The sequence below is a fragment of the Aethalodelphis obliquidens genome, unplaced genomic scaffold, assembly GCF_003676395.1.
Source record: "Aethalodelphis obliquidens isolate GAN/ISIS:26980383/991018 unplaced genomic scaffold, ASM367639v1 scaffold7, whole genome shotgun sequence".
Lineage (NCBI taxonomy): Eukaryota > Metazoa > Chordata > Mammalia > Artiodactyla > Delphinidae > Aethalodelphis > Aethalodelphis obliquidens.
In genome coordinates this window covers 19,786,707-19,799,399 of record NW_020837951.1, presented here as the reverse complement: position 1 = coordinate 19,799,399, position 12,693 = coordinate 19,786,707, and the positions used below count along the sequence as shown (strand labels likewise).

At 43.3% G+C, this 12,693-nt stretch overlaps 1 protein-coding gene across 21 annotated transcripts in view; it reads left to right on the top strand.

Moving 5' to 3' along the window:
* The window catches only part of ZNF618 (zinc finger protein 618), a 184,103-nt gene that overhangs the window by 140,480 nt on the left and 30,930 nt on the right, over nt 1-12,693 (top strand). For 13 of the 21 annotated variants that reach the window (XM_027105126.1, XM_027105108.1, XM_027105127.1 and 10 more), the window contains 2 exons: nt 4,186-4,245; nt 4,788-4,877. In XM_027105126.1, the coding sequence (XP_026960927.1) occupies nt 4,186-4,245; nt 4,788-4,877 (150 nt within the window). Of the gene's footprint in view, nt 1-2,410; nt 2,448-3,506; nt 3,607-4,185; nt 4,246-4,787; nt 4,878-12,693 lie in introns of those variants that run through there. The other 8 variants (XM_027105114.1, XM_027105125.1, XM_027105122.1 and 5 more) reach the window with 3 other exon arrangements.

Sequence of the window (12,693 nt, the reverse complement as noted above, 5' to 3'; positions counted from 1 at the left end):
TCGGGTGCAGATCTGAGAATTACTCCCATGGTAATGGTCTACCATGATAATGGGGGGATGATTGAGGACAATTCGTTCAAGTCTATTGAAACAGTGTAAATCTGGATTTATTTATAGGTTACTTGAGTTTTATACCTGGATAAGGAAGAGTGACTTGAAAGGTAAAAAAAAAAAATAAGAAAATAAAACTTGGGAACTATGAAAATTCCACATGACAAGAAAGGAATTTAAGAGACTTAGAGGAAGAATATACCTCTGAAAATGATCTACCACAGAGTCTAGAAGGAAATGCTGTTTGGCAACCACAGTCAAGTATGAGAAAATATGACCTGTCTTAGTTCACTCAGGCTGCCATAACAAAGTACCATAGACTGGGTGACTTAAATAACAGAAATTTATTTTCTCACAGTTCTGGAGGCTGAAGTCAAAATCAGGGTGCCAGTATGATTGAGTTCTGGTCCAATGACCCTCTTTCTGGCTGTACTCTCACATGGTGAGAAGAAAAAGAGAGCAAACTCTCTGGTGCCTCTTGTTATAAGGGCACTAATCCCATCATGAGGGACCCCACTGCCATCCTCATGACTTCATCTAACCTAATTACTTCCCAAAGGCCCCATCTCCAAATAGCATTGCATTGGGAGACAGGACGTCATCATCTGAATTTTCGGGGGAAACAATTCAGTCCATAGCATGACCTCTGTAAAAAAGGAAGCTGTATGGTGAAAAGGCAACAAGATAAGATGAAAAAGCAAAGAGAGAGGAGTGAGATGAGAAGAATTGGAGAGAAGCAGAAAATATAAGAGCAGATTTAAAACCTACATTGTATATAGTAAAGAGCAGAGTTGATCTGCAGAAATGGAATTAATAATGTGAAGGACAAACTTGAACAGATGAGCTTAATAAGCAGAAAACATGATAAATATGGAGAACGGGGAAACTGTTCCAGATAATTGGTGGGACAGAAGCAATACTCCAAAGATACAATAGAAGAAAAAATTGCTCAGCTAAAGGAAGACCTATATGTCAGGTAGAATCAATAAAAAAGAACCCATAACTAGGTAGATATTAGTGGCTTTTTAAACTATAAATATAAGGGGGAAAACTATACAGGTACCTGGAAATAAAGAAGCAAGTTACTTACAAATGATTTCAAGGTGGACTTGCATCGGACTTCCCTGCAATACTAAATGCTGAAAGATCATGGAATAAGTTCTGAAGGGAAAAAGGTGTAATCTAAGAATTTTATATCTAGACAAACTGTTTTATGTGTAAAAAAAAAAGCAAGGGCTCAAAAACGTGCTATTTCTCCTATATACCCAACTTCAAAAAATTACTTGAAGATGTACTCCAATGAACTGAGTGGTTGAACACATTTAAGGGCTCAATTATGAGGCATTAATTCATAGTAAAAGAGGACTTGTGAATACTGAAACCAGGTAAACTAGAAGTAAGTTTAAGTTTAAAATGTTGCAAATCTGATTATAAAATTGAATGCAAAAAAAGAGATCATTCTAAAATATTAAAAATGAATGTTAAAAACCAGGAAGGAAGGAATAGGTGAAGGATACAATAAAGTAGGTTAAATCAGTCCTGCTTATTATAGTGTGGTCCCCAGACCAGCAGCATAAGCATCTCCTAAAAGCTTATTAAAAATGTAAATTCTCAGGCCCCACACCAGACCTGTGGAATCAGAATCTCCAAGGTGGGGCTCAGGTGTCTGTGTTGTAACAGTCTTTCTAGATGATTCTTATTTAGGCTAAAGTTTGAGAGGCACTGAGTTAAACTACCTTTCTCAATGGTAATAGATATGAAAATATCATTTCGTGCTTGACTATAAAAATTAGAGAAATGTATCTTATATACTGTCTAGAACAATGGAAAATATTGGAAAATGCTGGAATATTGGAGAATAATGGAAAGGCAAAGAAAAGAGTTCATACATCAAACAACTGAAAACTAAGGGAATAAACCAGAAAGGGTATAAGATGAAAAGAAAAGAATCATAAGACAAGTAAAACCAAGTCAGTAATAGCAATAAAAGCAAATGGCATAATTTCCTTTATTAGAAGACAAAGATTCTCAGGTTAACTTAAAAGAATCCAATTAAGAATGGTTTATTAGAGACATACTTAGTTAATTCCTTGTCTTTTACTCTTCTCTTTCCCATGGAGCTCTTTCCTACTCCCTTAACTAAATTGAATTCCCTATTAAGATTTTCATAGCACCGTGTCTCCTTGAGACCACCCATTGTGGTTGCAGTTTTAGATTTGTGTGATGATTCGATTTTTCTTTCTCCTTTTCCAGACTGTAAGTTCCTTGAAGGCAGGGACCACTGCTCAACATTTTGTGCCAGCATTTAGCGCAGTACCTGTTTGATGAATGCAAGTACAAGAAAATTTAGGGAAACGGCTTTAGGCACATGTGAACAAGTAGAAGGATCTAACAAAGTAATTATCAAGAACTAATAATATTAATACCAGACAAACTAATAAAACAGTGTGATTAAAAGTTAGAGTGGGGCTTTCCTGGTGGCGCAGTGGTTGAGAGTCCGCCTGCCGATGCAGGGGACACGGGTTCGTGCCCCGGTCCGGGAAGATCCCCCATGCCATGGAGCGGCTGGGCCCGTGAGCCATGGCCGCTGAGCCTGTGCGTCCGGAGCCTGTGCTCCGCAACGGGAGAGGCCACAACAGTGAGAGGCCCGCGTACCGCAAAAAAAAAAAAAAAAAAAGAGTGGTGGTTCTTAACTTTCTAACACTTCAGGATTTTCTTCAGGACCTGTTAAAACACAGTTTACTGGATCCCATCCTTAGGATTTTTCTTGCAGAATGTTTCGAATAAGTCCTGAGAATTTGCATTTCTAACGGGTTCCCAGGCGATGCTGATTGCCACTAGCCCAGGGACCATGCTTTGAGAACTGCTGTGTTAGAAAATAGTGTAATGTTAACAAAGGATATGGTTCAAAGTGGAGGTTTTGATCTCATGAGCCCGTCTGCATCAAACAACATTATATCTAAATATACAAAATAAATTCAGAAACACAGTGAATTGGAAGGATTGATCACAACATTTAGTCTTTGCCAGAGCGAGGAGAGAAAAAAAGGTTATATAGCGTTTGAATAATACAATTAATACAGTTGATCTAACAACTTCAGAGCCTACAAAGAGCAATAATATGTCTTTACCGTGGTCATGAATCAGTTAACAAAAATTATTTAGCTACCAAAATTTTTAAAGCTTCTATATTGCGAGAAAAGAACATAAACAGACTAAGAAACCAATTGAGAAAAGATACTTGTAACATGTCGAACGAAATGTTGATGCCCTTCATCTATAGAGTTCTTAGCGATTTTAAAAAGGTAAACATGCCTGTAGAAACATTGACTGTAAACACAAATAGGAAAGTCACAAAAGAAAAACTGTAGTTCATTAATCCTCAAAAATAGCTTCCTTAGAACTCAAAGAAATGGAAAATAAAACCAGCAGTGCAATGTATTTCTCCCTATCAGGCACAGTAAGAAGATGATAGTACTTAATGCTGGCTACAGTATATGGAAACAGTCATTTTGAGATCTTTCTGATGGGAGCGAAAATTGGCCCAGTCTTTCAGTAAGTAGTTGGTGCTGTGGTGATCAAAAGCCTTAAAAATGCAGACCCTTAGTTTATCCTGAGGAAATATGTGCAAAGATTATGAACAATAATCTTTATTTCGCAGTGGTGTGCAAAAATAATGAGCAGATGTGCAAAAATTTCTACGAGGGTATGGATCACAGCATTTTTTTATAAGGGAAAAATTTTGAAACAATCTCAATGTCCTCTGGTTTAGGAGACTGGCTCAGCAAATTCCAAAGTCCAGTGGTAACCAGGCAGCCAATAAATGCAGTAGAGATCGATGTTTATTGATTTGAGCAAGATGTCTACAAAATATTGTTGATTGAATGAATGCGCCAGGTTACAAAGAGCATATAGATCAGGGCCGGCTAATTCAAGGCCCGTAGAAGCCAGACGGCTGACGTCAGTGAGAGATGAGATGGGAGTGCAGGGTGGGGTCTGGGGCAAGTGGCCAGGTGAATGCTCCACCCTGTGGGGTAGCTGCTGCTCTTTTTGGGGGATTATAGATGATTGAAGTTTCTCTTATATTTAAAATTTTGTATTTGTATTTATCAGTATTTTATAATTTTCCCCCAGTGAACAATATTACATCAGAAATTTTTAAGAAGAAAGAAGTTAGGCAGTGCCAAAAGAGAGGTAAAGATGAAGTCCGGTGGGACCCAAGAGGAAGACGTGGCCCCTTCTGCCAGGGGGTGGGGGGCGTTTGGGGGCAGGGAAGACCCTGGAGACAAGGTGACCCACATGTGGCCATTGCAGAGGGCAAGGCTTGAAAAGGGGCTGATAAAGAGGTTGGCACTGGAGGTCAACTCAGGACACCACCCATTTCCTGAGCACCGGGGCCTGGGGGTGGAGCGATGGAGGAGGACAGCGTGTGCCAGGTACTGTTCTAAGCATGTGACATACAAATTTAATCCTCACAGCAATCCTATAAGGTGGTCCTATCATTGCCCCATTTTACAGATAGGAAAACTGAGGCACGGAGAGGTTATTAGATTTGCCTAAAGTCACACAGCTTGAAATAGAGGAGCTGGGATTTGAACCCTGGCGGTCTGACTCAAGGGGGCTCCTGATTCTAGTTGGTGGTCCCAGAATGAGGAGGGGTTTGTGGGGGAGGGAGCAAGCTGCTACTTCTGGGTGGGAACAGGCACCCATTCCCACACTCTCCTCTCCTTGGACAGAAACCGGCAATTATACCTGTGAATTCTGCGGAAAGCAGTACAAGTACTACACGCCCTACCAGGAGCACGTGGCCTTACACGCCCCCATCAGTGAGTACCTTCTCTGGTTGGGGGAAGGGTGGGCCAGCCATAGGCTGAGGCTCTGGAGTTTTGCCAGGGGAGGGTGAAAGCAAAGGTGAACTTGTTCTGGGTCAGCCTCTAGGTGTCCAAGTCTGACCTGGGGCCACCTGACTGCAGGAGCAGGGAAAGCCCCACCCTTAAGCCAGGAAAGTCTGAGTCCTCCCCTGGCGGTCTCAGAGGCCTGGGCCCATGTGGATTTGGGGTTAGGAAGGATGGGCATCATTCACCCAAGTCGTTCAGCAGGCTTGTCCTCACCTCTTCCAAGCACCTCCAAATCAAGTGGTTCCTGAGTCGCTACCCCCAAAGGCAGCACCATGTAATGCAGCTTCAGTCTGAACCAGTGCAGGGCCTAACCCAGGCTAGAGGATGGTCAGTTAGACAAGGCAGCTTTGCCCTTGGAGGTAGAAAGGGTAAGAAGTCAGAAGGAGTGCCAGGCTGGCCTCAGAAGCCCCGGGTATTAGTCCCAGTGGAGTCACAGGCATGTGTGTGGCCTTGGGCAGGCCCCAATCTCTCCCTCCTCCCCTGGCCTGGGAGGGAAAGGGTTCTAAGGATCCTTCCCACAGGGACATCCTGGCCTTCCATTCTCCCCATGCGGCTGATTTCCCAGCTTCCCTTTTGGATGTCAGAGGGGTCTGTATCCTTAGATCCCCAAGTATATGAGCTAAGAGGGCCCTCAGTCCTCAGCCAAAGTTCAGACAGGGCGGGGCTTAACCACATTGCAGGGCAGTAGGGCGGGGTGTTTAAGAGGTATTTGGGAGTATCCCTGCTTTTGTTTTTCACAAAAGAGCTATGGGGATCCCACTCCACAGTCTGTGGATGGGAAGGTTTAGGTTCAGGGAGGGGAAGGGATTATGCAAGGTCATCAGGGTGCAAGGTGCCTAGAGGGCCCAACCCTCCTGGAGCACTGGCAGTAGCAGCACAGGCCCCTGGGCCCCTGAGGGCTTTCAGGTGGGCAGGGAGGGGTGTCCAGAGCTCAGGCGGTGGAGGAGGTAGCTTCCCCAGGAAGTCCTGCCTGCTGCGCAGAGCCGCAGGACTGAGGGGTCTCCCTCAGATGGGGAGCACCCATCCTTAGGTGGAATACTGGGCTAAGGTTCTCATACTGCTCGGCCCCTGACTGCTGGGTAACCTTGGACCTGTCACTTCCGTTCTCTGGGCTCAGGTTTCCCACCTGTGGGAGCTCTCGAGGTCTTTTCAGCCCAGGGGTCTGGATTCCAGTCATCTCCAGTATAAGGAGACCCTCAGGCAGGCATCTGCAGTGGCGCGATTACAGGAGCCTCTCCTGCCACCCACGCTAAGCATGTGTGGGTTATTTATTGCCCACCACATGGCCAGGTCCTGTGTGGGGGAGAGAGGCCACAGCTTACACTGGGTGGGCAGTAACCCATCCATTTGACCCACTCACGGTGCTGGTGCTGAAGCATCAGGGCTGTGGCTTGAGCTCCATGGCTCAGACCCCTCTGGGGATCCCGCTCTCCATGGGCAGGGACGGGGCAATTGTGTGTGGGTACCTGCTTACCTGTGCTCTCCGGGGAAGCAGCAACTGCCCCGCTGCCTGGTGCCCAGAGGGGTTGCTACGCAGAATGCACTTACAGTTAGGTGTTAGTTACAAAGCCATCCTGCAACTTGGGTTTCAGCCTTTGGAGAAAACCCTCAGTGCTGTTTCTGCTCTTTCCCCAAATGGCTCTTGCTGGAACAAGTTGAATAAGGTCATGGAGTTAATAAGAGGAGGAGCTTGGCTTGAACCCTGACAGGCACCCTCCAGGCCCATACTCTTAACCATGAAGTTCTCCTGCATCACATGTCAGATGGTACAGCAGGAAGGGGTGCTTCGTTTGTACCCTGATTACTTCCCTAACATCCAGGTACTTCTCTCCTGAAAGGCTGTCTACTCTTTCTCTGTTCCTCATTTTCTTGTTCTCTCTATCGTGAACTCTCTTTGTCTTTCTGCATCTGTTTGTTGAGTGCATCTCTTCTTTATTACTGAAGTCTAGGGACTCTGTGATCATCTGTGTTTAAAATTACAGAGTGAGAGATTTAGGTTAGATGCAACAGAGGATTGATTCTCCAAAGCTGACCAAGAAATAGCCCCTCCAGTGGCCTTTGGATCTAGATATTTGTATGTCCATGGGTTCTGTGTGGAATTGGGGGCTGGACTTGATGGCTTCATCAAGTGGTACTCAGGGCCAGGCCTTGAGAGACCCTGGGTCTCCTGAGAGCATCCAGAGAGACGTAGGCTGACTGGAAGGAGGTGTAACGAAATGGAGTCATATAATATGTACTCTTTGGGGTCTGACTGCTTTCACTTAGCAAAATGTTTTTAAGATTCATACATGTTGTATATATCAGTTCATTCCTTTTTTTTTTTACTGCTGAGCAATGTTCTGTTGTGTGCAAGTACCACAGTTTGTTGAGCCATTGGCTTGTTCATTTGAATTGTTTCCAGTTTTAGGCTATTATGAATAAAGCTGCTATTGAAAATGCTTGTACTAGGCTTTCTGTGTTCATTTCTCTTGGATAAATTCCAGGGAGTAGAATTGATAGGTCATAGGAGAGAGTATGTTTACCTTTTTAAGAACTGACAAACCATTTCCCAAGATGACTGGGAAATGCGCCTTTCACTAGCGCCCTTCACTCCCACCAGCCACAGATGGGAGTTGCACTTGCTCCAAATTCTTGCCAACAATTTGGTGGTAGGAAGCCACTCTGGTGAGTGTGTAGTGGTATTTCATTGTGGTGTTAATTTGTATTTTCCTGATGACTCATGATGTTGAGCACCTTTTCATTTGCTTATTAGCCATTCGTATATTTTACTTTGGAAACTGTTTAAGTCTTCTGCCCATTTTTTTTGGTTGGGTTGTTTGTCTTTTTATTGTTAAATTGGAGGAGTTCTTTATACACTCTAGATCCAGGGTCTTTATCAAATATATATTTTGTGGACATTTTCTCTCAGTCTTTGGTGTGACTGTTGATTTTCATATAGTATCTTTTGATGAGCAGTTTTTCATTTTAATGAAGTCTAATTTATCAGGTTTTTTATGGTTAGTGTTTTCTCAGTTCTACTCAGGATATCCTTGCCTACCTCAAGGTGGTGAAGATACTCTTCTTTATTATCTTTTAGAATCTTTATACTTTCAGCTTTTACATTTAAGTCTCTGATCCATTTTAAGTTAATTTTTGTGAATGATGAGAGGTTTGATTTGAGATTAACTTTATTCCATATGACTGGTTGTTCCAACACCATTTGTTGAAAAGATTGTCCTTTTTCCATGACATTGCATTGAGACCTTTGTTGAAAATCAGTTGAATGCGTAAGTACGTGTGAGTTTATTTCTGTTCCACTGATCTATTTGCCTGTGTTGGTGCCAACATGGTCTTATTTACTGTAAGTCTTAAATCAGGTACTCTCAGTTTTTCAACCTTGTGTATTTTTAAGAATATTTTTCTTAAAACAAGGAACTTTGCCTTGCAATATAAATGTTAGTCTTATTGCCAATTGCTACAAAAAAATCCAGCTGGGATTTTGTTTAGGATTACACTGAATCTATCGACCAATCTGGGGAGAATAGACATCATAATAATAGTCGATCTTCCACTTCATGAACATAGTGTATCTCTCCATTGGTTTAGGTCTATTTAAATTTCTCTCAGCAATAGTTTGTATTTTCAGAGCAGAGGTCTTTTACATATTTCATTAAATTATATCTAAGTATTTTATGGGGTTTTTTGATGCTACTGTGATTTTTTTATTTTCCAGTTTTTGTTGCTATGATTTTTGTATATATTGAATTTGTATCCTGCAACTTTGTTAAATTCACTTATTAGTTCTCTTAGCTTTTTTCTGAATTTATCTGAATTTTTCTTGTACATACTGATGTCATCTGCTAATAAAGACAGCCTTACTTCTTTTTTTCTAATCTGTATTCCTTTTATTATTCTCTTTCTTCCCCATTATGCTGATTAGGACCCTCCAGTTCAATGCTGAATAAATGAAATGTGTGGATATCTCTGCCTAGTTTCCAATCACAGGGTTCAGTTTTTCATCGTTAAGTATGATCATTTCCATCATTAAGTATTATGTTAGCTAAAATAGGTTTTCATAGATGCCCCTTTGTCAGTTGAGGAAGTTACCTTCTATTTCTAATTTACTGAAAGTTTTTATCAGAAATTGGTGTTAGGTGTTTTTTCTGCATCTGTTGAGATGATCCTATGATTCTTATCTTTTATTCTGATAATGTGGTAAATTACATGGATTTTTTTTTTTTTTTTTTTTTTTGCGGTACGCGGGCCTCTCACTGTTGTGGCCTCTCCTGTTGCGGAGCACAGGCTCTGGACGCACAGGCTCAGCGGCCATGGCTCACGGGCCCAGCCGCTCCGCGGCATGTGGGATCCTCCCGGACCGGGGCACGAACCCGCGTCCCCTGCCTCGGCAGGCGGACTCTCAACCACTGCGTCACCAGGGGAGCCCAACATTTCTTATACTGTAGGTCTGTTGATGAAAGATTCTCTTAATTGAAAGTGTTTTTATTTCACCTTTTCTTTTGAAGGATATTTTCTTTGGATATGAAATTCTAGGTTGAGATATTTTTCTTTCAGCATTTTAAAAATGTCATTCCTTTATCTTCTGGCTTATGTTGTTTCTGATGAGAATTCAGAGATCATTCTGATTGTCGTTCTGTATTTAATGGGTCTCTTTTCTCTGAATGCTTTTAAATATTTCTCTATATTACTAATTTTCAGCAATTTGATTACGATGTATAGTTTTCCTCGTGTTTATCCTGTTTGGGGTTCACTGAGCTTCTTAGATCAGTGGGTTTATATTTTTCCTCAGATTTGGAAAATTTTCAGCCAGTGTTTCTGCAAATATTTTTCTTCCCCAATCTCTTCCTTCTCCTGTTGAGACTTTAATTGCATGTATATTAGATTGTTTTATGATGTTTACAGATCATCAGTTGAAGCTCTGTTCGGTTTTCCAGCCTTGTTTTCCCTCTGTGTTTCAATTTGGATAATTTCTAGTGTCCTGTGTACAAGTTTACTGATCTTTTCTTCTACGGTCTTACTTGTTTCATTAGAAATGTCCATCAAGTGAATTTTACATTTCAGCTATCGTATTTTTCGTCTCTGTAATTTCCACTTGGTTCCTTTTTACATTGTTTCTTTCATTATATTCATATTATCCTTTAAGTGTTTGAGCATATTTATAATAGCCGTGTTAAGGTCCTTGGCTGCTAACGCCATCATCCCTGTCATTTCTTTATGTTCCTGTTGATTTTTTTTCTCTTCATTATTCCTCACATTTTCCCACTTCCCCTAACAAATAAGTTTGTATTCTGTGCTGAACATTGTGGATGCATATGCTGTGTTGCTGAGTGTGTGGATTTTGTTGTCTTCTTCTAAAAAGTGTTGAATTTTGTTCTGGCACCTGGCAGGCAGTTCATCTACTTACAGGTCAACTCGATACTTCAAAGCCTTGTTTTAAAGCTGTGTTAGGGCAGTTCCAGAGCAGTCCTTATTCTAGGGTTAGAGTAATCCCTCTGAGGCCTGGCTTTTCTGGGTCTCAACTGAATGCTGGAAGTATTCAGCAAGATCTCTCCTCTGGCAGGTGGAACTCAGACCTCTCCTTGCCTTTTGCCACCTCTGAATCTTCAGTCAGCTCCCCGCACCCCCCACCCCCACCCCAAGCAGCTGTTGGTTGCCAGTCTTTGCAGAGGCTCCCTCTGTACAAATACAGTTTGGTGTTCAGCCAGAGACTTCAAGGGGCCCCTCTGCCCATTTCTGGAGCTGTTTTTTTGCACAATTGCCTCCTCTTCGTTATTCTTCCCTGTCAATTCCAGCTGCCTCAGAAGCCCTGAACTCTGATCACTGTCTCTCAGAGCAGTGAGATTGCAGTGTATCCTTCAAGCTCTACCTCTGTGCTGTGGTCCAGAGGGTCTATCCTAGCAGAGAGCTGGGGTGATCCTGGGGCTCACAGCAGGTCTTCTTTCATGAATCAGTCTTGCACCATCTACATTCAGAGTCTGAAAGTTCTTGTTCCATGCATTTCGTCCAGCTTTACAGTTGAATCTGGAGGAGGGCTAGTCCTGTACCAGGTATACATACCATCATGGCCAGAAGTGTAAGGTCTCCAGTTCCCTTTCTAAGACGAAAATCTGTGAGCAGTGGTTCCCAAATTAGATTCCTCTTGCATCACCTCTCCCTTGCATTCCCTCCTCTAGCCTTTGAGCACCCTATTCCCTTTTGCCTCCAATGCGTTTCCACTCCCCTCTACTGCGTTAAAGGTTTCAGGGAAATCCTCTGGTCTTCCCTGCCTCTCCGCTGCATGGTTACCTTTCTTGAATCCTTATAGTCTCTGAATTTCTGTTCCAGTTAAATTTTCAGCTTTACAGAAAGAAGAGACCACGTGCTGTCTTATTTTTAATATCTTTTATGTGTAAATATCTCATACCTTTCTTACTAGGCCAGTCTGCCAGTCTGAATTGCTTTCTTCCTTTCTCAGTGAGAGCCCAGGTAGGAATATCAGCCTGGTAACATTCCATGTGAGAAAGTCAACAGATGGAGCAAAAGGTTGAGTGAAATGAGTTAGGAGCCTGGGAAGTTTATCTTGGCTCGGCACTGATCTCCTCTGTGACCCTGGCATGGTGCCCGTACCTCTCTGAGCCTCTTTGTCCCTAGCTGCCTTATACCCTTGGTACCAGTGGGAGGATAACATGTGAGAAGCTTCTTTCGCCCTCTCTTGGGCATCCCATCTTTAATGTGCTCTGTTTAAGTGGTTCTGAGCCATTCGTGCTTTGATTCCTGGTTCCACAGTATCTGTTGAGCACTTACTGTGTGTCAGGGAATGTGCCAGGCACTGAGTGCGTGGTTGGACCAAAGTGGCAGAGTCCCTACCCCCACGGAACATACAGGGTAATGGGGAAAGAGACATTGATCAAAGATCACACCATGGGTCATCATTGGTGGCAGTCAGATCTTGGAAGGGAACAAGGGAGGCGACTGGAAGATAAATGACCAGGTGGGGTATCAGGGAGGGCTTCCGGAGGAAGTGATGTTTAGGTGGAGGTATGTAGGACCAGCAGTAGTAATCCAGGCAGAAACTGGAGGGAAGAACATTCCAGGCAGAGGGGATACCATGAGCAAAGGCCATGAAACTTGGAAGAGAGAGGGGTTGACTGAGAGGGCAAGAAGTGGGCAGGCCCCAGGCAAGGGTTTACTGTATCATGTGCTTTTGGGTGTCCTGAGCTCCCTGCCACGGGGAAGGAGGGGCTCTCCCACACGGAACGCCAGGATTTTGACAGCAGGCTCGCAGACCATGAAAAGATCTGGTCCAGAGGGTCTCCTAGAAACCATTCTGCAGGTGGAGACGAGGCCTGAGAGGGGAAGCAACACGCTCTGTTTATTGCTCAGAAATTCTCTGTCCCTTGTGCCCAGGTGCCCGGGGGTGTGTTAGTGCCTAAGGGGACCACATGGCCTGTGCAAAGACCTCCATGAGAAGCTGGCAGGCTTGAGCCCCCGTCCCATCCTGGCACTAACTTTCTGTGTGGCTGTAAACTTATTAACCATTCTGGGCCTTGGTTTCCTTATTCCTAAAAAATACCATTAATAACTGTTTACGTCTGAAGAGTAGTTTACCGTTCAAGGTGCTTCCGTGACCTGTGTGGATTCTGACAAAATCCCTGTGAGGCTGGTAGTGCAGAGATGGGTGTCCTGCTCTCATCAGTGGAGGTGAGGTGGGAAAAGTGAGGCCAAGAGGGGAAGTAAAGGGTCCAAGACCACGGAAGCCGGAGGTGGC